Source organism: Mobula birostris, chromosome 5 (assembly GCF_030028105.1).
Source record: "Mobula birostris isolate sMobBir1 chromosome 5, sMobBir1.hap1, whole genome shotgun sequence".
NCBI lineage: Eukaryota > Metazoa > Chordata > Chondrichthyes > Myliobatiformes > Myliobatidae > Mobula > Mobula birostris.
In genome coordinates, this window is record NC_092374.1 from 96,295,158 (window position 1) to 96,322,049 (window position 26,892).

General features: G+C 49.0%; 1 protein-coding gene across 2 annotated transcripts in view; it reads left to right on the top strand.

Moving 5' to 3' along the window:
* LOC140197901 (polyamine-transporting ATPase 13A3-like) overlaps nt 1-26,892 on the top strand; it is a 67,377-nt gene that overhangs the window by 18,965 nt on the left and 21,520 nt on the right. For both annotated transcript variants that reach the window (XM_072258487.1, XM_072258488.1), the window contains 11 exons: nt 998-1,059; nt 1,509-1,668; nt 2,657-2,758; nt 3,264-3,426; nt 4,935-5,055; nt 9,286-9,410; nt 12,907-13,058; nt 15,330-15,443; nt 16,008-16,091; nt 24,123-24,170; nt 26,267-26,376. In XM_072258487.1, the coding sequence (XP_072114588.1) occupies nt 998-1,059; nt 1,509-1,668; nt 2,657-2,758; nt 3,264-3,426; nt 4,935-5,055; nt 9,286-9,410; nt 12,907-13,058; nt 15,330-15,443; nt 16,008-16,091; nt 24,123-24,170; nt 26,267-26,376 (1,241 nt within the window). The remainder of the gene's footprint in view (nt 1-997; nt 1,060-1,508; nt 1,669-2,656; nt 2,759-3,263; nt 3,427-4,934; nt 5,056-9,285; nt 9,411-12,906; nt 13,059-15,329; nt 15,444-16,007; nt 16,092-24,122; nt 24,171-26,266; nt 26,377-26,892) is intronic.

Below are 26,892 nucleotides of genomic sequence, written 5' to 3' on the forward strand. Positions count from 1 at the left end.
TTTACCAAACCTCAGTCTTTTGGAGTAATTGAAGGTGCTTCAAGCACCCCACTGCCATTACCATCAACAACTGCGAGCTGGAGGTAGTTCACGAGTTTACGTACTTTGGCTCCACCATCACGGGCAGTCTCTCCCTAGAGCCCGAGATCAACAGACGGATCGGACGAGCAGCCTCAGCATTTGCCAGGCTGACAAAGAGAGTCTGGGAGAATAGAAAGCTGACGACACACACCAAGGTTGCAGTCTACAGGGCCTGTGTCCTCAGCACACTGCTTTACGGCAGCGAGACCTGGAGCCTCTACTATATATATATATACACACACACACACAGATACACACACACACACACACACACACACATACTCACACACACACACACATACACACACACACACACACACATACACACACACAAACACACACATATACACATACACACACACACAGATACTTATTTATTTTTTATATATGTAATATAAAAAAGTCATTTAAAGTAAAGATAAAGTTACACTCGTATTTTTGGACTTCCGTGTTTTCTTGGAATTAGTTTAATGTTTTGAAGTTGCAAAACATAACACCTCCCTCAGTACTGCCCCTCCCTCAGTGCCTCTATCCCAAGGCAGGACCCCCCCCCCCCCTCACTATGCCCCCACGATGGGACTCTTCCTCAGCACCTCTCCTTCCGTGGTGGGACTGCCCCTCCCAGGGTGGACCCTCCCCCTCCCACTGTGCCTCCCCACCCACATCAGAACCTCCCCTCTGCACTGCCCTCCCACGTGCGACTGCCCTTCACACAGTCAGACCCCCCCTCAGTGCCACCCCTCCAGGGGCAGATCAACCCTCAGCACCGCCCCTCCTACAGCGGGATTCCTCCCTCAGTGCCGCCCCTCCCACAAGGGGACCCCTTCTCGGTGCCACCACTCCCATTCTGGTGTTTCCTCAGCTGTCCCTCTAGGGTGAGGCATCGGAATTTAACGTTGTTTTTTCCATACTGCAGACAGGAACCCTGACGGAGAGTGGGATGGATCTGTACACCGTGGTCCCAGCTAAAAATAAGAGGTGAGTGGATGGGTAAATGCCGTTCCTGGGAGACTGTTCCCCTGCTGCCAGTTGACCTGCTCTCGACAGGTGGAACCCCTCTTTTGATACCCTCCCCATACAGGCAGATGCCCTGCCGGTCCGACCCCCCCCCCCTTACAAAAGGACCCCTTATTCCCCAGCGCTGCACGCTCTGTCGACACACCCTGTCCCCACGTCGCACAACAGGCAGATACCCCAGTTTCTCATCCAGACTAGCCACAAATGGATTCCAGTAGCCCTACAGCCCCAGCACACTCCCTATGTGTAAACACCCTCGAGCCCCGCTTTGCTAGTTGACAGACACAATTTGGACAGAGCCTGTTTGGAGTCGTCCCCAGCCTACAATTCCAGACAATCCCATCTCCATGGATTTTTCCCAAACTACCCCTGTCACCGGTCTGCCTGACAACCCACCCTGTGATTGGCAGCTTCCTGTACAGCGACAGTGAGCTGATGGCACAGGCACTGAAGGAGGAAGAGGAGGTGTTGGCTGCCATGGCGACCTGTCACTCGCTGACCCTCACTTCGTCCCACACCTCCCTCCAGGGAGAGCCCCTCGATCTCGCCCTCTTCCGGGCCACCAACTGGGTGAGTACAACATCCAACCCACCCCAACCTGAGAAAGTTCTGGCCTAGCAAGGTTGCTCCCCACTATGGGCGGGGCAGTGATGAGGAGTTCCCCACGCTGGAGAGGTGGTGAGGAGGGAGCTCCCCACCGCAGGAGGGACAGTGAGGAGGGAGCTCCCCACCGCAGGAGAGACAGTGAGGAGGAGTTCCCCACCGCAGGAGGGACAGTGAGGAGGGAACTTCCCACCGCAGGAGAGAATGAGGAGGGAGCTCCCCACCGCAGGAGGGGCAGTGAGGAGGGAGCTCCCCACCGCAGGAGGGACAGTGAGGAGGAGTTCCCACCGCAGGAGAGACAGTGAGGAGGGAGCTCTCCACCACAGGAGGGACAGTGAGGAGGGAGCTCCCCACCGCAGGAGGGACAGTGAGGAGGGAGCTCTCCACCACAGGAGGGACAGTGAGGAGGGAGCTCCCCACCACAGGAGGCACAGTGAGGAGGGAGCTCCCCACCTTGGAAGGGGCGTGGGAGAGGTGGTGAGGAGGGAGCTCCCCACCGCAGGAGGGACAGTGAGGAGGGAACTTCCCACCGCAGGAGACAGTGAGGAGGGAGCTCCCCACCGCAGGAGGCACAGTGAGGAGGGAGCTTCCCACCTCAGGAGAGAGTCAGGAGGGACAGCGAGGAGGGAGCTCCCCACCACAGGAGGGACAGTGAGGAGGGAGCTCCCCAGCTTGTAAGGGGCGGTGCGGAGTCCTGGGGTGGCTGGATCCTGTGGAGGGGGAGGTGAAAGGTGAAAGGGTTCTAGGGGAGGGAGGAGAATTGGAGGGTGGAGGGGACAGTGGTGGAGGAATCCTGAGTGATGAGGTGGGGTCCCAGGGGGAAGAGGGTGAGGAATGTCAGTGGGGGGGTTACTGATGGGATGGAAAGGGAAGGGGTTGTGGTCCCATGGTTGGGTAAAATGACCTTCCCCTGTTCACTGTATTGGCTCACTTGGGGGATTCCCTCTGCCTGCAGATCCTGGAGGAGATAGTCTCCGGATGTCTGGACCCACCCCAGCCGCTGCTCGTCGTCAGGCCCACCCGGCTCCCCCAGCCCCAGGGCAGCTCCACTCGGCTGGTGAGTGTGGGTTGTCGAGGGGGGGTCCACTACCCCAGCCGATGACTGGACCGGCCCAACCCGTTCAGAATGGCACCCGTCTCGTTCCAGCAGCCCTCCCCCGCCCCCCCCCCCCGTCTATCATCAACCCCACCACCACCACCCCCCCGCCTTCTCGGTCTCATCCTCCCCGTGCTGTCTCGGTCTTGTCCTCCTCCTCTCCCCCACGGCTGACCCTCAAGCCAGGCCCCCACTCCCCATCTCTGGACCCTTTGTCCCCTCTCCCCTCTACTTCCTTCCCCTTGGCCGAGTTCTTTCCTCACCTCCTCCTTCTCACTTCCTTCTCTCCTCCCCATTGTTCCCCTGATTCCCTGTCTAACTTTCTCCCCTTCACTTCCCCTTCCCCCTCTCTTTCCCCTTCTCCCCTCCCCTCCCGTTCCCCCTCCCCTTCTCCCCTCCTCCTCCCCTTCTCCCCTCCTCCTCCCCTTCTCCCCTCCCCTCCCCTCCCCCCCCCCCCCCATTGCAGGTCTGCCGTTTGCGCTCAGGCATCGGCATTCTTCGGCAGTTCCCCTTCTCCTCGTCACTGCAGCGGATGACTGTCATCGCCAAGGACCTGGACCAACAGCGGCTGGTGGCCTATTGCAAGGGGGCCCCGGAGACGGTGGTGAATCTGTGCAGCCCGGACTCGGGTACAGTCCTGGGGTTGGGGGAGACCAGCCTGAGCTCCTCCCTGCTGGTCAAGGGAAGGAATTAATTGCAGTTTAGTAGGAGTCATTTACCCCTCCCGCCCCGACACCGGCCTTCTCGGGGGTTCATGTGTCCTCACAGCGGGGCAGATTGCAAATCCCACATACACATCGTGGCAGAGTTTAGAGCTGAACCCGGGTCTCTACCCAGTGCCGCATAAAAATCTTTCAAAGTCTGATTTTTCCCACATTCCATGAGGTTCCCATTCCCAGGAATCCAGCCTCCCCTCCATGGGCTCAGTCTACACTTCCCACAGCCTCAGCAAAACAGAATTGAAGACCACCCCTCCCAGCCTGGATGTTTCCTCTTCTTGCCCACCCCAGAAGAAAAGCACGCACTGCCTGGCCCTAGGCCAGCTTCTACCCCGTTGTTACCAGTATCATCTGCTTCAGGTCTTACTGCCCGTGCTGCAGTCCCTGTGGGCTTGTACACCTTTCATAATGTTTTATCTCGTTCTACCTCAACGCACCGCCTAATGATCGACAAACGTCTGCAACTCGAGCACTTCACTGTCCCATCTGAGTCTCACGGTCAGACGATAGATCTGGTGACGAATTTCAGCGGGGTGGGGTGGGGGGTGCACAAGCCGCTCCCACATCCACGTTGCTGAGGTTGAGAGCTCCATGCTCCCAGGTGAGAACGTCACCAGTTGCCTGTCCGTGGCCATCCGTCTAGACATCGTGGCCGAGAAAGCTTACTTCTTTGGGAGGTTAAAGAAATTCAGCTAGTCCCCTTCAACCCTCAACAATTACTAATGAGGCACCAGACAAAATCCCGTCACAGCTTGGTATGGCAGGAGTTCTCCCCGTAAGAAACCGCAGACAGCTCCATACATCACGAAAACCAGCCTCCCCTCCAAGGACTCTGTCTACACCCCACTACCTCAGTAAAACAGCCGGCAAAATCAAAGACCCATCACCCCAGCACAGGGCAGGTGGTGTCTGGAAATACCCATTCCCTCCCCTCCCTTCTCAGGACATTGGAGCTTGGGGTGGGGACTGGGGGGTGGGAGGAGGCGGGAGCGAAGGTCAGACATGGGGATGGGGGATGGGATGTTAGCACTAGTCCTGTCTGTCAGACTGGCTTCCCTCTTCCCCACCTCCCCCAACTACACCCTCCTGACCTCCCTCTCCCCAACCCATCCCCCACCTTCCCTCCCTCCTCTCCCTGCCCTCCCATCTCCCCCCACCCCTCCTGACCTCCTTCTCCCCAACCCATCCTCTGTCTTCCCTCCCTCATCTCCCTCTCCCCTCCCCTCCTCGCCTCTCCCCCAACCCCCTGTCCTTTCCCTGCCCTCCATCTCCCTCCCCCCTCCTCTCCCCACCGTCCCTCCCTCCCCCATGCTCTCTCCGTTATTTTCCCCTTCGTTAACCCTTCCCCTCCTGTGCTCTCCCCACTGGCCGTTCCCTGTGCTGATTTCCATGGTAACTCATTCCGTTTCCTGGAGCAGTTCCCAGCGATTTCCAGGTGGTGATGGAGAGCTTCACGCAGCGTGGTTACCGGGTTATCGGCCTGGCCTTCCGCAATTTCACCAGCTCTTTCCAAGAAGCTGACATCAAAAATGTAAAGAGGTGAGTGAGGGGTGTAGGGAGTGACGGGTGGGGTGTGTGTGCGTGAGACAGAGAGATGTTATGTGTTGTACACAGGGAGCCCAGTGATAAGCCAGAAGTTCCCAACCTGGGGTTCATGGACCCTTCCCTAATGGTATTGGCCCATGGCACAAAAAAGGCTGGGAACCCTGCTTTGGGTGTAGCGCGGATGCAAACAGAGTGAAACGATGATAAACCACAATGAATTATGTAAATAACAAAGAATGCTTATTCAAACAATACATTTACAATATTACTCGCATATTAAATACACAACACTCCCTCCTGCTTAGCTGTAAACACCAGCTCAAAGGAGAATGTAATTCAACTATACATGTGCATATGTAAACACGCATACATATATTCACTGTATACTATATTATACAAATATATACATGCATACATAAACACACATTCACTGTATACTATACTAAACAACTATATATGTGCATACATAAACACACATTCACTGTATACTATACTAAACAACTATATATGTGCATACATAAACACACATTCACAGTATACTGTACTATACAGACATCCACAGCACAGTAAATTGTCCCATTCAGGCCTAAGGATTTCATTGCTTTTGAGGATCTCTTACTGCTGTGGGATAACGTCTTTGCTGACAAGGGGGGGATCACTCAGCTGGCAGGTGAGACTGGTGGCTGTGAAACACTCTCAGGCTCTGGGACCTCCTCCACGCTGGTTGTAGGAGCCGACTTTCTTCTCCAACAACTGACTCTGTTCTGCATAATCCTTCTGAGACTAGGTTTGCAAGCACGAGTGCAGGAGATGAGCTGGTGAGTTGCTGGCTGTGGAGGTTATTGCGAGGAGGAAATTGGCGAGCTTCTGATTCGGTGTCTGCAGTAAGAATCCTACGACGTTGGCCGGAGCACGAGGAAACGATTGTTGGGATCGAGTGTGTGATGTGCGGGGGAAGGATCACCCGGGTGCTGGGTGACCAAGGTATTGTCTCTGCCCACCTGAGTCTGCACTGCCCGAAGCAGTGGTCATGTGATGGGTGGAAGTAGGGCTGGAGAGAAGTGACCAGGGTATAAAAGAACGAGCTCACCGGTGGTGAGGTCTCTTGGATTTGGGCTTGCCACAGGTTAGGTCACGACTGATGCTATGGACTGATTGGAACGGGGCGCTGCAGGTAAACGGGCCCAGGTGCGTTTCCGAGATAAGCACCACTTGTTGTAACTTAACGATAAAGTGTGTAAGGGTCATTTCAATTGGATCTGCAAACCGTTCTTAACTTTTGGCACAACAGTGTCAGTGTAGTGTGTTCCACTGACATTGCTCACACCGTGTTCTTTAGACTGGACAAACCTTTCTGCCAAGTCATTTGTAGCTGGGTGGTATGGTGCAGATAAAGTGTGTCTTTTTTCATTCATTTTCAGCAATGACACAACAAACTGTGCTCCTTTGTCACTGACTAAGTGTTCTGGAACATCGGTCCTTGAGAAGAGGCTTCTCAGTACATTAACATTCTGCAAGGCTGTAGTGGACGCTATTGGGAACACTTTTGGCCTCTTTGTAGCTGCATCCACCAAGAAATTTGTGGCCATGAATGGTCTGGCAAAATCCATGTGAATCGTCTGTCATTCCCAGAGATGGAGAGGCACTGCTCTTGGCAATATCTAGACATGTTGGCATCCAGAACAGTGTGTGGCAAGCTTCTCATTCTGCTGATCTCTCCCAGGCCACGAGAGAAAAGCTTAGATCCAACACTGTCATTTCACCGTGGCTAGATGACCAGCATGCAGCTCCTCCAACACTTAGCTCTCAGCTTGGATGGTACAACTCCTCTCAATCCCCACATAAGGCAACCCCTGTCAAGGGCAAGTTCATCCAGCACTGGTATAAATGGGGGAACAGGAATTTCTGCTGCACAGTCCAGCCATTTGGTTTGTCATGTAAACCTGAGACAGTGTGTGATCTTCTCTGGTTTCCCTTTGGATCATCTCTGTCGTAAAAAGGAGACTTCTGATTTGCATTACGGAGAATACATCAAGTGGAGTGTTCTTTTTTGTAAATTTTTCAGGTATTTCCTCATCCAAGGGTAAACAGAACAATCCATCAGCATTTCCATGATTACTTGTCCTCCTGAATTCGATCCTGTAGTTGTGTCCTCCAAGAAACAGAGCCCATGGCTGCTGACATTTGTAGCGCACCCTCCGTGGATTGAGAATGGACACTGGTGGCCGATGATCAGTAATGAGGGTAAACTCCCTCTCATACAAGTACTGGTTGAAGCATTTTACACCCCAAACCAGACTCGAGCCTCTCTGTCAACCTGTGCATAATTTTTCTCTCCAGCGATGAGGGAACGTGATGCAAATGCTATGGGGTGTTCACGTCCATCACTCGTAACATGGAACGTGACTGTACCTAGACCATAAGGTGTGGCATCACAGGCAAGCCTCACTGGACAGTGTGGATCATAATGTGTCAGTACTGTGTCTGATGTCACTATTTCCTTTACCTCCTTCAAAGGTACCTCACACTGCTTTGCCCATTCTCATTTCACGATCTGTAGTAGTAAGTTCAACGGATGGAGCACAGTAGCCCGGTTTGGCAGGATTATACACAATGAGAAAGAGAGGAGGGCAGACTCTGTGTGTGTGTGTGTGTGTGAGAGAAAGAGAGAGAGACATGGGTGGGGTGTGTGTGAGGGAGAGAGACAGGTGTATGTGTGTGAGGGACGGAGAGACAAGTGTGTGTGTGAGGGATGGAGAGAGACAGGTGGGTGTTTGACTTTAGGAGTGTGTGTGCCTGTGTATGTCCAAGTTAATATACTTGCTCCATCCACTTCCTCTGGCAGCTTGTTCCATATATGGGCCATTTTCTGGGTGAAAACGTTGCCCCTCAGGTCCCCTCTGTCCTACCCAGGGGAAGATGTCTGTGACCGTTCTCCATCTCTGCAACCCTCATGACTTAATAAACTTCAGTAAAGTCACCCCTCATAACTCCTACTTGTGGTCCCTGGGAAAGTGGCCTCAGCCTGCCCAGCCTTTCCTCATCACTCAAGCCCTCAAGTCTAGGAAGTTTTAGGTAGCAAACATAAATGTACAAGGTGATAGAGTGGGCGGCCAGAAACGTTCCCAGGGCTGAAATGACTAATATGGGGGACATCATTTTAAAGTCATTGGAGGAAAGTGCGGGGGTGGGGGGTGATGTCAGAGGTAATTCCTTTTTACAGGGTGCTGGGTGAGTGGAACGCTCTGCCAGGGATGGTGATAGAGGCATTTGGGACATTTAAGAGACTTAGTTTGACACATGGATGAAAGAAGAATCGAGCTATGTGGGCAGGAAGGGTTAGGTTGATTGTGGAGTAGGTTATAGAACAGCACAACATTGTGGGCTGAAGGGCCAGCACTGTGCTCTACTGTTGTGCTCTCAGTGGCAACCCTATTAGCTACAGGTGATACAGGATAAAGCGGCCACTTCCTGTACTCCTGTATGTTCATGGTCTGCTGTTGTAGCCCATCCACTTCAATGTTCAACGTATTGTGTGTTCACAGATGCTCTTCTGCACACCACTGATGTAAGGTGTGGTTATTTGAGTTACTGTCACCTTCCTGTCAGCTTGAACCAGTCTGACCATTCTCCTCTGACTTCTCTCATTGACAAGGCATTTTCACCCACAGAGCTAACTCTCACTGGATGTTTTTGTTTTCACACCACTCTCTGTAAACTCTAGAGATTGTTGGGAGTGAAAGTCCCAGGCAATCAGCAGTTTCTGAGATACTCAAACCACCCCGTCTGGCACCAACAATTATTCTGCAGTCAAAGTCACTGAGATCACATTACTTCCCCGTTCAGATATTTGGTCTGAACAACAACTGAACCTCTTGACCACGTCTGCATGCTTTTATGCATTGAGTTGCTGCCACATGATTGGCTGATTGGGTATTTGCATTTACGTACAAGTGTACGAGCGTACCTAATAAAGTGGCCCCCGAGTATATGTTCTAACATCTGAGTTAATAGTTCCTGCACTCTTCCCAGTTTCATGACATCCTTCCTCTGTCTGGGTGACACCATTCCTTGACTCATCACTGTCTCGTAATTTGTGCCTGTGGTGTCCCTGCTCCTGTACTTTGGGGCTGTGCATCCATTCTACGCTGGGGTTTCCTTGCTCCACCCTGCACCGCGTTGTGATCCCAGTCTGGCTGATGATGACTCTGCCCCGTGTTTCAGGATGTTTGTGGAGCAAGACATGACCTTCGCTGGGCTGGTGGTCCTGGAAAACCGGCTGAAGAAGGTCACCTCATCCGTCTTCAGGGAGCTCCTCGAGGCCGAAATCCGGCTCGTCATGGTTACAGGTACGGGGCTCAGGGGGTGGTGGGGAAGGGCAAAAACATTACAGTCTCCATCGATGATCTAGAGAATCAGCAGCTGTAGATCCCTGGGCGTTAACAGCTTGGGTGACCTATCCTAGCTCCAGCATGTGGGCGCAATCTCAAGCAAAGTATGCCAGTGTCTTTACTTTCTTAGGAGATCAAGGAGGTTTGGCTTGTTACAAAACACTCTAACAAACTTCTGAACGTGAGCTGTTGAAACTATCCTGACTGGTTGCATCACGGTATGGTGTGGGAACTCGACTGCGTAGGTACATAAGCTGCAGAGAGTTCTGGACTCTGCACAGTACCCCACGAGCACATCCCTCCCCACCATCGGTCACATCTACAGGAGCTGCTGCCTCAAAGTCAACGCCCATCATCAAAGACGTCTGCCATCCGGGCCAGGCCATCTTCTCGCTGCTACTATCGGGCAGGAAGTCCCACACCACCAGCTTCAGGAGCAGCTACCTCATTCAACCACATGGAATGCTGGAGGAACTTAGCAGGCCAGGCACATCTACAGAAAAGTGTAAACAGTCGAAGTTTCGGGCTGAGATCCTTCATCAGGACTGGGAAAAAGAGTAAGAAGGTGGGGGAGGGGAGGAAGAAGTACAAGGTAGTAGGTGAGAGGTGAAACTGGGAGACGGGGGAAGGGTGAAATAAAGAGCTGGGAAGTCAATTGGTGAAAGATAAAGGGCTGGAGAAGGGGAATCTGATAGGAGAGGACAGAAGGCCATGGAAGAAACGGAAGGGGTTAGGAGCACCAGAGGGAGGTGATGGGCAGGTAAGGAGATAGGTGGGAGAGGGGAATGGGAATGGTGAATGAGAAGGGAAATAGGAATGGTGAGGTGGGAAGCAATTACCAGAAGTTCGAGAAAACTATGAGACCTGACATAAGTCTGGAGACTGCTTCACTGAGCACCTATGTTTCGTCTGCCAGAAAAAGCGTGATCTCCCGGTGGCCACTCATTTTAATTCTACTTCCCATTCCACTTCGACATGTCAGTCCATGACCTCCTCTGCTGTCACGATGAGGCTACGTTCAGGGTTCAACACCCATCCTCCGTCTGGGTAGCTTCCAACCTGATGGCCTGAACGTCAATTTCTCGAACTTCCAGTAATTGTGCCCCCCTTCGCCATTCCCATTTCCCTCCCTTACCTTCTTACTAACTCATCACCTCCCCCTGGTTCTCCTCCTCCTGATCTCTTTCACCAACCAACTTCCCAGCTCTTTACTTCACTCCCTTCCCTCCCCGTTACAGTTTCACCTATCACCTACTAACTTGTATTTGTTCCTTTCCTTCCCCCCCCCCCATCTTCTTACTCTGACTTCTCATCTTTTTTTCCAGTCCTGCTGAAGGGTCTCGGCCTGAAACATCAACTGTTTACTCTTTTCCATAGATACCGCCTGGCCTGCTGAGTTCCTGCAGGATATCCTGTGTACAGTTCACAGCCTCAGACTCCAACCACCTTCAAACATTAGAATGCAAACTACCTCTCCGCTTGTCTGATCTGCTCCCGGTTACAGACAACCTGCTGGAGGAACTGAGCAGGTCAAGCTGCGTCTGTGGGGAGATTCCCCCCCTCCCCCCCCAAAGATGCTCTCAATCTGCAGATTGTTTGTGGCTCCGGATTCCAGCATCTGCACTGCAGTTACACGTGGTTCTGCGCTCTGTTAATGTTTTCCCTTGTCCTACCTCAGGGCTCTGTCTATTGATCTGATCTGCATGAACAGAATGCAAGAGAGGTTTTTCACTGTATCTCACTCGGTGCATGCGATAATAATAATCTAATTCCAGTTCCAAATTGTTTTATCTGGCTGAGGAGAACCTGTCAGGGCTTTGTAAAATTATAGTGTGTCTATCCCACTGTTACACTGGACAACAAAGATTTGGCTTCCTGAAAACTTCTTGGGCAACCTTATGGATTTTGGACCACTGATAATGAAAATCACCATGAAATTTCTGTATCAGGCACCATTATTTTGAAATTGTCTATGTTTGTTATTTCAATTCATAATTCAAGTCAGAATAACTGATGCCAAAATTAGGGAAGGCATTCTTGTTGGTTTACATATCAAACGCGTCATCAAAGAACTTAGACTGGAACTGGAGAAAATCGCATGGAAGGCACTCAAAGATGTTGTTGAAGATTTTCTTGGCAACTACAGAGCACCAAACGACATGCAGCCTGTTGGCAACATGCTTCAAGAATAGAAAACCATGAAATGCAACATGTCACTAAAAATTCACTTTCTGCATTCCCATTTAGACTTCTTCCCTGCAAATCTTGGCATTGTCAGAGTTGGGATGTTATGGGAAGGTTGTATAAGACATTGATGAGGCCAAATTTGGAGTATTGTGTATAGTTCTTGTCACCTAACTATAGGAAGGATATTGGCAAGATTGAAAGAGTGCAGAGAGGATGTTGCCAGGTCTTCAGGAGTTGAGTTACAGGGAAAGATTGAACAGGTTAGGACTTTATTCCTTGGAGCGTAGAAAAATGAGGGGAGATTTGATAAGAGGTTTACAAAATTATGAGGGGTTTCGACAGAGTAAATGTGAATAGGCTCTTTCCACTTAGATTAGGAGAGATAAATACGGGAGGACATGGCTTTAGGGTGAAAGGGGAAAGGTTTAGGGGGAACTTCTTCACTCAGAGAGTGGTGGGAGTGTGGAACGAGCTGCCATCTGACGTGGTAAATGCGGGATCACCCTTAAGTTTTAAGAATAAATTGGATAGGTACATGGATGGGAGAGGTCTGTAGGGTTATGGACTGGGTGCAGGTCAATGAGACTAGTGGAATAAAGTTTTGGCACAGACTAGAAGGGCCGAATGGCCTGTTTTCTGTGCTGTAGTGTTCTATGGTTCTATGAGCATGGTGAAAGGTTTCACCAGGACATTGTCGTCATGGAGAAATGGTATCAGGGCAACTGGAATCCATCAATGCTGGCTGATTATTATTGGACACAAGTGAGACACTCAGACAATGAGCACAAATGAAAATCATCAGTAAAACATTTTTAGCTTAGTTGAACTTTTGCAAATCGTCAGCACTGTTATGGAATTAAATGCATTATATTCTTGTTTCTCCAAATTCCTACATGATACAGGTAATGTAAAATTATATTTGTGTTCAGCTTCAAGCATCTGTCATAATCAATAAAATTGTGAGGAAAAAGTTTGTTGTCCAGTTTTATCAGACTATTGGATGGATCTCTTGTACGATAAGATGGAGTCTTGACTTCACAATCTATCTTGTTATGATCTTACACTTTATTGATGAGCTGCACCGCACTCTCTCTGTGGCTGTGACACTCTGTTCTGCATTGTCATTGTTTTACCTTGTTCTGCCCCAGTGCCCTGTGTGAACAGTGTCTGATATGTACGAACAGTACGCAAGATCAGCTGTTCACTGTATCTCTGTACATGTGACAACAATAAACTGATCAGGATTTATCCTGCTCCCTTTCCCCAGGAGACAGCACATTGACCGCCGTCCAGGCAGCCAAGGAGTCCGGGATGATTGGGAATGCGGAGAAGGTGATCCGAGTGAAGGCAAAATCACCCACGGCCACCTCCCGGGCCTCCGTCAGCTGGAGCAGCATGAGGGATCGGCAGTCCGAACAGGTGAGAGCCCTGAGCCAAGGAGCACATCAGACACGGGAGTAGGATTGGGCCATTCAGCCCATCGAGACTGCTCCTCTGATGGCTCATGGCTGGTTCATTCTCCCTCTTAACCCCACTCTCCTAACTTCTCCCCGTAGCACTTCACATCCTGACTAATCAGGAACCGATCAAACTCCACTTTAAGTATACCCAATAACCTGGCCTTCACAGTCGTCTGTGGCAGTGAATTCCACAGATTCACCACCCTCTGGCTAAAGAAATTCCTCCTCATCTTCATTTTAAATGAACGTCCCTCTGTTCTGAGGCTGTGCCCTCTGGTCCTAGACACACCCACTATAGGAAACGTCCTCTCCACGTCCACTCTATCTAGGACTTTCAACACTCGATAGGTGTCATCAAGATTCCCCCCCACCCACCACAGCGAGTACAAGCCCAGAGCCACCAAACACTCCTCATACATTAACCCTTTCATGCCCAGGACCATTCTCATGAACCTCCTCTGGACCCTCTCCAATGCCAGCACATCCTCCCTTAGCTATGGGCCACATGATAGCGAAGTGGTTAGTGGTTTACAGTACAGGCGTTCTAGGTTCAATTCTCGCCACCGTCTGTAAGGAGTTTGTACATTCTCCCCAAGACCGTGTAGGTTTCCTCCGGGTGCTCTGGTTTCCTACCACAGACAAAAGATCGACCAGTTGGTAAGGTTAATTCATCATCATCATCATCATCATCATCAGGTGCCGTGCCCAGTTTGAGCTTTGACTGCCATGGCCCACACACTCCTGTTTCGGATCAAGTGGATCAGTTCATTGGTATTCACTTCCAGTTCTCTGGCTGCTGCCTCCATCATCACTTGTCTTTGCTTTCCTCTTGCTTTCTTCCCTTCAATCTTTCCCATAATTACCGTGCATTCTAATTCCTCTTTCCTAATCACATGTCCAATGAAGTTTTACATTGCCTTTTCATGATCTCATACATTAATTCTCTTTTTGTGTTTTCTCTGTTCATGACATCCTCGTTAGATATTCATTTCGTCCATGATATTCTTTGCATCTCCTCAAAAAACACATCTCTGCTGCTACAATTTGTTTCCTCATGTTACTAGATATTGTCCAACATTCTGAGCCATATAACATAACTGGATAAATGTAACATTTCAGTACTCTGAGGTGGGTTGTCATGCCTAGTTTAGTATTGGTCAGTATATCCTTCATTCTCGTAAGGTTAATTGGACGTTGCAAATTGTCCTGTGATTAAATTAGGGGATTGCTGGTAAAGATCGACCTATTGGTAAGGTTAACTGGACATTGCAAATTGTCCTGGGATTAAATTAGGGGATTGCTGGACGGCGTGGCTCGGAGGGAGGCAGGGACTACTCTGCATTGTATGCCAAAAAATAAATAAACAAACATGTGACTCAGAACTGCTCACAGCGCTGCAGTGGGCTTGGTGGGGGGGGTTAAAGATTTTTTGTAACATATCTACTCTGTGAAAGACACCTTTCCCTTTCATTCTCAAGCAATTGTTCCCCGGCCCCCTCCCCACACACACAGACTGGGTCACTGCCCTACAGCCCTTTCTCAGGGAAAACCAGTCACTGTGTGTACAGCAGGCTCCCACAGATGGCTGTGACAGGACGGAGCAAGATCTTCTCCATTCTCCCTCCACCTGCCCCCCAGTCAGCCAGGAGGTCCAGACTTGGGAGTGATTAAAACTTGGCGGGGTCACACTCCAAGGACGTGACAGAGTTAGTGAATGGTTTGGGTCGAGACTAGAGCAATATCTGAATGTGTTGGGTCTAGACACCAGTTTCAAATGTTCCCCCACCTCTAAAAGGAGGGCTTGACCCTCTCCGCTCTGACAGATAAAACAAGTTGGACAACATTGTCCTGGGCTCTTTATACCAACTTGTTTAATATCATATTGGAGTGTTGAGAGGGTGCTAATTCAAATCAGTGGGGAGAGAATTGTATTCCATATCAACCCGCGTTGCCTTGGCCCAGGAGTGTGTGATGGGATGGTGTGAAGGGAGCTTCACTCTGTGTCTGACCCCTGAAGTGTGTGATGGGACAGTGTGGAGGGAGCCTCACTCTGTCTGACCCTGGGAGTGTGTGATGGAACGGTGTGGGGGAGTTTCACTCTGTGTCTGACCCTGGGAGTGTGTGATGGGATGGTGTGGAGGGAGCCTCACTCTATGTCTGACCCTGGGACTGTGTGATGGGACAGGGTGTCTGGGTGAAGGGTTGTTAATGGATGTTTCTGGTGTTGCAGGAAGTCCGTCTCTCTGACAATGAGCGGGAGGAAGACAAACCCAGGATCCATCTAGTTATCGATGGCCCATCATTGGCTGTGATCGAAGACCAATTCCCTGAGTTGCTGCCCAAGGTGGGTCCTGGTGGAGGTTGTAACCCAGAGGTGAATGTTCTGTCCATGTTTGGGGACAATCAGTGTTTAGTGTCTGTAGATTCAAGTCATGAACCCTTCTCACTCCCCCCTCATTCCCTTCCTACTTCCTTCCACCCCCCGTTTGTTCCTTTTTATATTCATCCCTCATTCTTCCTCTCTCCCTACCCCCTCATTCTTCCTCTCTCCCTCCCTGATCTTCCTCTCTCCATCCCCCCTCGATCTTCCTCTCTCCCTCCCTCCTCGATCTTCCTCTCTCCCTCCCTTCTCGATCTTTCTCTCTCCCTCCCTCCTTGTTCTTCTTCTCTCCCTCCCTCTTCGATCTTCCTCTCTCCCTCCCTCCTCGTTCGTTCTCTCTCCCTACCTCCTCATTCGTTCTTTCTCCCTACTTTCTCCCTACCTCCTTGTTCGTTCTCTTCCTCTGTCCCTCACCCAACCCCCTCACTCACTTTCTCAAATCTCTCTCTCTCTCTCTCTCTCTTTCTCTCTCTCCCTCTCTCCCTCTCTCTCCCTCCCTCCCTCCTTCCCCCTCGCTTTATCTTACAGGTCACTCTGTGTGGGACTGTATTTGCAAGGATGTCCCCTGACATGAAGACCAAGCTGATCAAATCTCTGCAAAGTCTCGAGTGCGTGAGTCTCCCATTCTCTTCCCCCGCCCCGCACACTTCACATTCCCTTTCACACCCCCTAGCACCCTGCCCCTCCCCAGCTGCTCCTGCGTCCTGACGGCTGAGTTTATAACATGGGACCCTGCCCTACATACCATCTGCTCTTCAGCATCCTGTCTCCAAGATCAGGAAGCTCTTCCCCCCTCCCCTCTGCTCCGTTACGATGCTAGTCACTACAGTGCAGTGCCATCTCCTGCAATCTCACCATTGGGAGAGTCTGGAACGAGGGCACAGGGTTACAGGGATAGAGAGCTGTCATTTCAGACAGACGTCGGAGTCGTAGAGTGGGAAAAGTGGCCTTTTGCCTATTTAGTCCGTGCAAGCCAAGATGCTGGCCTTGATTAAAGAAATCAATTGTCTTTTGATCCTCCAAGAGGACCTTGTCGTGGTGTGGAAGCTTGTGTGCCTCAGTGACCCGGAGAGTTCTGTTGACTGGAATCAGGGCCAAAGTTCCAGCCGAGGCAGGTACGGCGGAGAAGCGCGAGAGCTTGGGTTGCAGTCACAGCGGCAAGAGACAAAGTATAGGGCAACTGCTATAGTCATTCATTCTATCAGTGTAAACATGCCTACTGGGCGGAATGCTAGTCCCTCAGCACAGGAGAGCCCAGTGAGAAACAAGCCTACTACAGATGCAGATGGGACTTCTGAAGAATCTGTCTCAGCAGAGGAGGAACCAGAAAATTACACCACAGATCAAGAGGAGGAAAAAAAGGAAGCTGAAGAAAATGGAGGAAGAAGAGAAAGAAACCAAACCTTTGGAGGAGTCCAAAAAAGAAGAAAAGGAACCAAGGAAGGATAAGAAGATTAAAAAGACCAATTTGTTGTGAAGATATGTTTTTTGTAATTTGTATATATTTGTGATGACTTAGTAAATGCTCTCAATGAGGGAAACACCACATCACTGTTGCAATTATTTCTCCCCGTTTTTCAGGGGCTTTAGCTCTTGGTAGGATCACCCATGCCAAACAGGTCAAAGTGTAGAGAAAAGACTGGTCCATCCACGTTTGAGGGTTCAGTTCAGGGCTAACAACCCTGACTGATAAAACAAAATTGTTACAGAAACAGCAATGAAGATTCCTTCTACATCTGGGCAGGGTGGTATTCTTCAGTTGTTGAGTCCCCACCCGGGACTCACAAAACAGCCAGCAGTACAAACCGAGCTACTGACACAATGACAGGAGCCCTCTACACCAGAAATGAAGGCCTTCATTGCTGCCCCAAACACAAACTGCGTGAGAGGCAGGAAGAAGTCTGTTGAGGGGATGATTGCACCTGATGCGATTATAACTTGCATTCTGAGGCGCGTGGGAAAGTTTCATCACCGAGGGAGGGGAGAACCTCTGCCGAGGATGACCATAGAGGTGGGATCACTGCTGGGCCTGGGAGAGGGGAGCAAGGAAAGCTTGATCAGGGAACCAGAAGAGAGCAGGAGATAAGACCACCACTAACAAAGTCAAGTTTATTGTCATATCTACATCGGCATTGAAAAACTTATTTCAAGCAGTGTCACAGACACAGAGTGTCAGATAAACGTCACAGACACAGAGTGTCAGAAACACATCACAGGCACAGAGTGTCAGAAACACGTCACAGGCAAAGAGTGTCAGATAAACATCACAGACAGGGAGTTTCAGATACACGTCACAGAGAGTGTCAGATAAACATCACAGGGAGTGTCAGATACACGTCACAGAGAGTGTCAGATAAACGTCACAAGCACAGAGTGTCAGATACACGTCACAGACACAGTGTCAGATACACGTCACAGACACAGTGTCAGATAAACGTCACATACAGAGCGTGTCAGATACACGTCACATACACAGAGTGTCAGATAAACGTCACAGAGAGTGTCAGATTCATGTCACAGACAGAAAGTGTCAGATACACGTCACAGAGAGTGTCAGATAAACGTCACAGAGAGTGTCAGATACACGTCACAGACAGAGAGTGTCAGATAAACGTCACAGGCACAGAGTGTCAGATACACGTCACAGACACAGTGTCAGATAAATGTCACATGCAGAGCGTGTCAGATACACGTCACATACAGAGAGTGTCAGATAAACGTCACAGACACAGAGTGTCAGATACACGTCACGGACACAGTGTCAGATAAGCGTCACAGACAGTGTCAGATACACGTCACAGACAGAGGGTGTCAGAGAAACGTCACAGACACTGTCAGATACACGTCACAGACACAGTGTCAGAGAAACATCAGAGACACAGTGTCAGATAAACGTCACAGACACAGTGTCAGATACACATCACAGACAGAGAGTGTCAGATACACATCACAGACAGTGTCAGAGAAACGTCACAGACACAGTGTCAGGTAATCACAGACACAGTGTCAGAGAAACGTCACAGAGAGTGTCAGATACACGTCACAGACACAGAGTGTCAGATAAACGTCGCAGACACAGTGTCAGATACATGTCAGAGTGTCAGATAAACGTCACAGACACAGTGTCAGATACACGTCACAGAGAGTGTCAGAGAGACATCACAGACACAGATTGTCAGATACATGTCACAGACACAGAGAGTGTCAGATACACGTCACATACAGAGAGTGTCAGATAAACATCACAGACACAGTCAGATATATGTCACAGACACAGTGTCAGAGAGACGACACAGACAGAGTGTCAGATACACGTCACAGAGTGTCAGACACATCACAAACAGAGTGTCAGATAAACGTCACAGACACAGTGTCAGATAAACATCACAGACACAGTGTCAGTTACACGTCACAGACACAGTCAGATAAACGTCACAGACACAGATACATGTCACAGTGTCAGATACACGTCACAGTCAGATACATGTCACAGACAGTCAGATACATGTCACAGACACAGTCAGATAAACGTCACAGACAGTGTCAGATACACGTCACAGACAGAGAGTGTCAGAGAGACATCACAGACAGTGTCAGATACACGTCACATAGAGTGTCAGATACACGTCACAGACAGTCAGATAAACGTCACAGACACACAGATAAACGACACAGATACACGTCACAGACACAGTGTATCAGATACATGTTACAGACAGTCAGATAAATATCACAGACAGTGTCAGATACACGTCACAGACACAGTCTGTCAGATACACATCACAGACACAAGATACACGTCACAGACAGAGCGTCAGATACATGTCACAGACACAGTCTATCAGATACACGTCACAGACACTGTCAGATAAACACAGTCAGATAAATATCACAGAGAGTGTCAGATACACGTCACAGACACAGAGCGTCAGATATACCTCACAAAGAGAGTGTCAGATACACTTCACAGACACGGTGTCAGATAAACGTCACAGACACAGTGTCAGATACACGTCACAGACAGTGTCAGATAAACGTCACAGACAGAGTGTGTCAGATACACGTTACACAGTGTGTCAGATAAATGTCACAGAGTGTCAGATACACGTCACAGACAGTGTCAGATACATGTCACAGACACGGTGTCAGATAAACGTCACAGACACAGTGTCAGATACATGTCACAGACACTGTCAGATACACGTCACAGACACAGTCAGATAAACGTCACAGTGTCAGGTACACGTCACAGACACTGTGTCAGAGAAAATTAACATACAGTGTCAGATACACGTCACAGACACAGTGTCAGAGAAACGACACAGAGTGTCAGAGAAATGTCACACACAGTCAGATAAACATCACAGACACAGTGTCAGATAAACATCACAAACAGAGAGTGTCAGATAAATGTCAGGGAGTGTCAGATGTCACAGACAGAGGGTCAGATACACGTCACATACAGAGAGTGTCAGATACATGTCACAGTGTCAGATACGTCACACACAGTGTCAGATAAACATCACAGACACAGTATCAGATACACGTCACACAGTGTATCAGCTACACGTTACAGACACACGGTGTCAGATACATGTTAGTGTCAGATAAACACACAGATAAATATCAGACACAGACAGATACACGTCACAGGGAGTGTCAGATACACGTCACAGACACACAGATACACGTCACAGACAGAGAGTGTCAGAGAGACGTCACAGACAGTGTCAGATACACATCACAGTCAGTTAAACGTCACAGACACAGTCAGATAAATGTCACAGACACACAGATAAATGACACAGATACACGTCACAGACACAGTGTATCAGATACATGTTACAGACAGTCAGATAAATATCACAGACAGTGTCAGCTACACGTCACAGACACAGTCTGTCAGATACATGTCACAGACACAAGAGCGTCAGATATACGTCACATACAGAGGGTGTCAGATACACATCACAGACACAAGATACACGTCACAGACAGAGCGTCAGATACATGTCACAGACACAGTCTATCAGATACACGTCACAGACACTGTCAGATACACGTCTCAGACACAGTGTCAGAGAAACTCACAGACACAGTGTCAGATACACGTTACACAGTGTGTCAGATAAATGTCACAGAGTGTCAGATACACGTCACAGACAGTGTCAGATACATGTCGCAGACAGTGTCAGATACATGTCACAGACACAGTCAGATACATGTCACAGACACAGTCTGTCAGATACATGTCACAGACATGGTGTCAGATAAACGTCACAGACACAGTGTCAGATACATGTCACAGACACTGTCAGATACACGTCACAGACACAGTCAGATAAACGTCACAGTGTCAGATACACGTCACAGACACAGTGTCAGAGAAACGACACAGACACTGTGTCAGATACGTCACAGACAGTGTAACTCACAGACACAGATAAACGTCACAGTGTGTCAGATACACGTTACACAGTGTGTCAGATAAATATCATAGATACAGTGTGTCAGATAAATGTGACAGAGAGTGTCAGATACACGTCACAGACACAGAGTGTCAGATAAACGTCACAGACACAGTGTCAGATACACGTCACAGACACAGTCAGAGAAACGTCACAGACACAGAGTGTCAGAGAAACATCACAGACACAGTGTCAGAGAAACGTCACAGACACAGAGTGTCAGATAAACATCACAGACAGAGCGTGTCAGATAAACGTCACAGACACAGAGTGTCAGACACACGTCACATACAAAGAGTGTCAGATAAACGTCACACAGTCAGATACACGTCACAGAGATAAACGTCACAGATACACGTCACAGACACAGAGTGTCAGAGAAATGTCACATACAGTGTCAGATAAATGTCACAGACACAGTGTCAGATACACATCACAGCCAGAGAGTCAGAGAAACATCACAGACACTGTCAGAGAAATGTCACAGACACTGTGTCAGGTACACGTCACAGACAGAGAGTCAGAGAAACGTCACAGACAGAGAGTCAGATACACGTCACAGACACAGTGTCAGATAAACGTCACAGACACAGTGTCAGATACACGTCACAGACACAGAGTGTCAGATACACGTCACAGACACTGTCAGATACACGTCACAGACACAGTCAGAGATAAGTCACAGACACAGAGTGTCAGAGAAACATCACAGACACTGTCAGAGAAATGTCACAGACACTGTGTCAGGTACACGTCACAGACAGAGAGTCAGAGAAACGTCACAGACAGAGAGTCAGATACACGTCACAGACACAGTGTCAGATAAACGTCACAGACACAGTGTCAGATACACGTCACAGACACAGAGTGTCAGATACACGTCACAGACACTGTCAGATACACGTCACAGACACAGTCAGAGATAAGTCACAGACACAGAGTGTCAGATAAACATCACAGACACGGTGTCAGAGAAACATCATAGACAGAGAGTGTCATAAACGTCACAGACACGGAGGGTCAGATACACGTCACATACAGAGAGTGTCAGATACACATCACAGACACTGTCAGATACACGTCACAGACACAGTCAGACGTCACAGACACAGTGTCAGAGAAACGTCACAGACAGAGAGTGTCAGAGAAACGTCACAGACACAGTGTCAGATACGTCACAGACAGTGTCAGAGAAACTCAGACACAGTCAGATAAACATCACAGTGTGTCAGATACACGTTACACAGTGTGTCAGATAAATATAGACACAGTATGTCAGATAAATGTAACAGAGAGTGTCAGATACACATCACAGACACAGAGTGTCAGATAAACGTCACAGACACAGTGTCAGATAAACGTCACAGACACAGTCAGACGTCACAGACACAGTGTCAGAGAAACGTCACATACAGTGTCAGATAAATGACACAGAGTGTCAGATACACGTCACAGACACTGTCATACACGTCACAGACACAGTCAGATAAACGTCACAGACACAGAGTGTCAGAGAAACGTCACAGACACAGTGTCAGATACATGTCACAGACAGTCAGATAAACGTCACAGACACAGTGTCAGATACACGTCACAGAGAATCAGATAAACGTCACAGACACAATGTCAGATACACGTCACAGACACAGTGTGTCAGAGATACGTCACATACACAGTGTGTCAGATACACGTCACAGACCCAGAGAGTCAGGTAAACGTCACAGACACAGAGAGTCAGCTATACATCACATACAGAGAGTGTCAGATACACATCACAGACACAGTGTCAGATACACGTCACAAACACAGAGTGTCAGATAAACATCACAGACACAGTCTGTCAGATACATGTCACAGACAGTGTGTCAGATACACGTTACACAGTGTGTCAGATAAATATCACAGAGAGTGTCAGATACACATCACAGGCACAGTCTGTCAGATACATGTCACAGACACAGTGTGTCAGATACACGTTACAGACACTGTGTCAGATAAGCTGATTTCACAAGAAATATGTAAATTCAATAGTTTTTATAAGATCAAAGTTCATTTTAATGCTAATTGATAATTGTTTTGCCAAACTGAATTGGGCCCTGAATGGTAGTGAGGGGGGAGGAAAAGTGGCAGGTCACGCACTTTCCCAGCTCGTAGGGATGTCAGAAGTCACGGGAGTCACTTGGAGAGCAATCCCTATGGAAATCGGAGGGGGGCATGAAAGGTGTGCTTGGTGGTAATATCCCATTGGAGTTGAAGGAATTTATGGCCAATGATGTACTGGATATCAAGACTTGGGGAGAATGAGCTAAGATTTTTCTATCGTCGTCATCGTTGTTGTGGCTATCCCTCAAGGTCGAGGATGATGGTCTTCGTTCTGAAGAAGTGGCCCACAGAGCGAAGATGCCTGTGTGTGTATTTGTTTAATGTGTACTTGATGTTGCACTCCAAGAAGCACATGATACTTCATAAATCAACCGATTCCAATGGCATGGAAACCACAACGATTGCTGATGGATTTGTTGCAGCCTTCATCCGCCTTCACAGCCGTTGAGTTCGAAGTAACTTTGCCCACCTGTTCCACCGTTGAGATCTTGGTTGGATTGTTCTTTGTCAGGGACCTCACCCTTCACCTTACCGCCATGGGTGACCCTACCAGGAGCATAGCTCCAGACGGCATTGCTCTCGGGATCACAGGACCACACAAGCCTCTCCACCACGACAAGGTGACAATCCATGAAGAAGGTTTGTCTGTCACGTGTCCATGGAAATATATGGGGTAAATTACATGGTTTGCATTAACAACCAACACAACTTACGATGAGTCAGGGCAGCCTGTGAGTGTCGCTACATATTCTGGCACCAACATAGCGGGTCCACAGACAATAACAACAGAGCAAGCCCCTTGTCCCTTTCCCACCCACCCACACAAACAGATGGGCCACCAACCCCAGGCCAGGCTGCCTCTGGGTCTCCAGTCCGTGGCCCCAAACTCTCAGACTCACTGATGCAAGACCTCTAACCTTCATTCCCTGGCCTGGACTCGCAGAAATCAGGTCTCTGACCTCTGGCCCAACCCATAGCCTTTGACCTTCGGGCCTCGACCTCTGGACTTGACATTCCAGGTAATGGTGCGCTTCATCACTGACTGCTAATCCTTTGCTCTGCTTCCTGTCAGCACAGCTACATCGTGGGAATGTGTGGAGACGGGGCCAATGACTGTGGGGTGAGTTTATTTCCCTCTCGCTCTCCCTCCTCCCCGCCCCCAGCACTTTGACAGTGAAAGCATCAGCCTCTCCCACACTATCAATGGCTTTGGCCTTGAAAGGGGGATGAATTCGGGCCTAACAAACTCCCCAAGAGGCTTCAGGTAGGCTGAACCACTGGAGTCAAGAGTTCAAATCCCGCCCCCACCCTGGGGATGTTACGTCACAATCATTTAAATATTTTAATCTGATATTGGCTTACTATTGTCACAAGGAGGCTGCCATCTATTCCGTATGGATTTCAATTGGAAAAGTGTGAGGTGATTCACTTTGGAAGGTTAAACGTAAAAGCGGGATTATTAACCACATGGAAGAACAGAGAGATCCTGAGGTTCAGGTCCACAGGTCTCTCAAAGTTGCTGCACAAGTTGATAGTTTGGTTAAGAAGTTATGTTGGCCATCTTTAGTCAGTGGATTAAGTTCAAGAGCTGTGAAGTAATGTTGCAGCTTTGTAAAACTCTGGTTCGATCAAACTTGGAGTATGGTGTTCAGTTCCGGTTGCCTTGTTATGGGAAGGATGTGGATGCAGAGGGGATTTGCCAGGATACTGCCTGAATTAGAGAAGGAGCAAGCGAGGACTTTTCTCTCTGGAACGAAAGAAGATGGGAGATGACTTTGTAGAAGTGTACAAGGTATAAGAGTGATCAGCCGAGACTTTTCCCAGGGTGACAATGGGTAGGACAAGAGGACATAATTTGATGGTGATTGGAGGAAAGTATGGGGGGATATTTTTTGACACAGGAATGGTGGGTGCCTGGAGCACCCTGCCTGGGGTTGGCATTGGGAGAGGATCCAGAGGAGGTACTTTAGAGCCATTTAAGAAACCCTTAGATTGGCACATGGATGAAAGAAAAATGAAGGGCTGTGTGAGAGGGAAGGGTTAGATTGATTGATCTTGGAGTAGGTTAAAAGGGTTAGCATATCATTTTGGGCCAAAGGGCCTGTGCTGTTCTGTACGTTGAGGTAGTAGATCTATAGGAGAATCAGAATCCGGTTTATTATCGTTGTGAAATTTGTTGTTTACAACAACAGGACAGTGTAAAACATAAAATATACTATAGATTACAATAAGAAATATATATTCAGAATATATCAGTAGTACAAAAAGAGGGCACTATTTTTAAGTCTATTAGACCACAAGATATAGAGCACAATTAGGCTATTTGGCCCATTGAGTCTGTTCCAGGCCTCCACTGTGAATTCCACAGATTCACCAGCCTCTGGGTAAAGGAATTCCTCCTCATCTCTATTCTACAGTGACGCCCTCTATTCTGAGGCTGTGTCCTCTGAACTAGACTCTCCTCCACAATAGTAAACATCCTCTCCATGTCCATTCTGTTGAGGCCTTACAATATTTGTATGCTTCTAAACTCCAGTGAGTATAGGGCCAGAGCCATATAACCACTTCTTATGTTAACCCTTTCATTCCTGGGATCATTCTCAAAAACCTCCTCTGAACCCTCTCTCAATGCCAGCACATCCTTTCTTAGGTATGGGGGTCGAAAGCTGCTCCTGATATCCTACCCCACAAACATCAGGCTCCTGAGGTGGAGTGGATAACTTCACTCACCACCACTGTAGGATTCTCTGACCGACAGGGTCACTTTCGAGGACTCTTTACAACTCGTGTTCTCAGTAACACAAGGGATTCTGCAGATGCTGGACATCCAGAGCAACACACACAAAATGCCTGAGGAACTCAGCATCTACAGAGGGGAATGAACAGCCCATGTTTCGCACCAAGTTGTTCCTCCTGCATTTTGTGTGCGTTCCTCTGTACCTGGTTATTTTTGTTTTAGTGCGTTGGTTATTTATCAGTCTTTATGTGAAGTTTATCGAAAATTCTATTGTACTGCTTTCATTGCTGTAAATGCCCACAAGATAATGAATCTCAGGGTTGTATGTGGTGACTTATAGGTACTTTGACAATAAATTTACTTTGAACTTTGATGCAAGTCCATGGGACACAGCATCACCAGCCATGTGGAATTTGGGGATGGGGACTTGTCGGAGTCCAGATCTTTCTCTCTATGTTGAACCTTCTTGTTCTCCACAGGCGCTGAAGACAGCCCACGTTGGAATATCGCTGTCCCAGCTGGAAGCATCTGTGGCCTCTCCGTTCACCTCCAAGCTGCCCACGATCGAATGTGTGCCCATCCTGATAAAGTAAGTGGAGGAAACTTCAACACCCGCAGCCTCTGAGGTGTTGCGAGGGATCTGGGTGGGGTAGGGCTTGATTCCCCTGGATACTCAATCCATCAGATATCCCACCAAGGAGGGACCAAATGCTCCGGACTTGGGGTTGGATTCTTGTTCTTCAACACCCGCAGCCTCTGAGGTGCTGGGAGTGATCAGGGTGGGGCAGGACTCGATTCCCCTTTGGATACAAAGGAAGGACCAGACACCCCGGACTTGGGGTTGGATTCCTGTTTTTGCAGTCCAGGAGGGGGATGACAGAGGATGGTCCTCACTGACAGGCCACAGTTACCCAGGGGCAGTGAGGGAGTTTCACTCTGTCTGACCCTGGGAGTGTGTGATGGGACGGTGTGGAGGGAGCTTCACTCTGTGTCTGACCCCGGGAGTGTGTGATGGGACAGTGTGGAGGGAGAGTCACTCTGTGTCTGACCCCGGGAGTGTGTGATGGGACAGTGTGGAGGGAGGGTCACTCTGTGCCTGACCCCA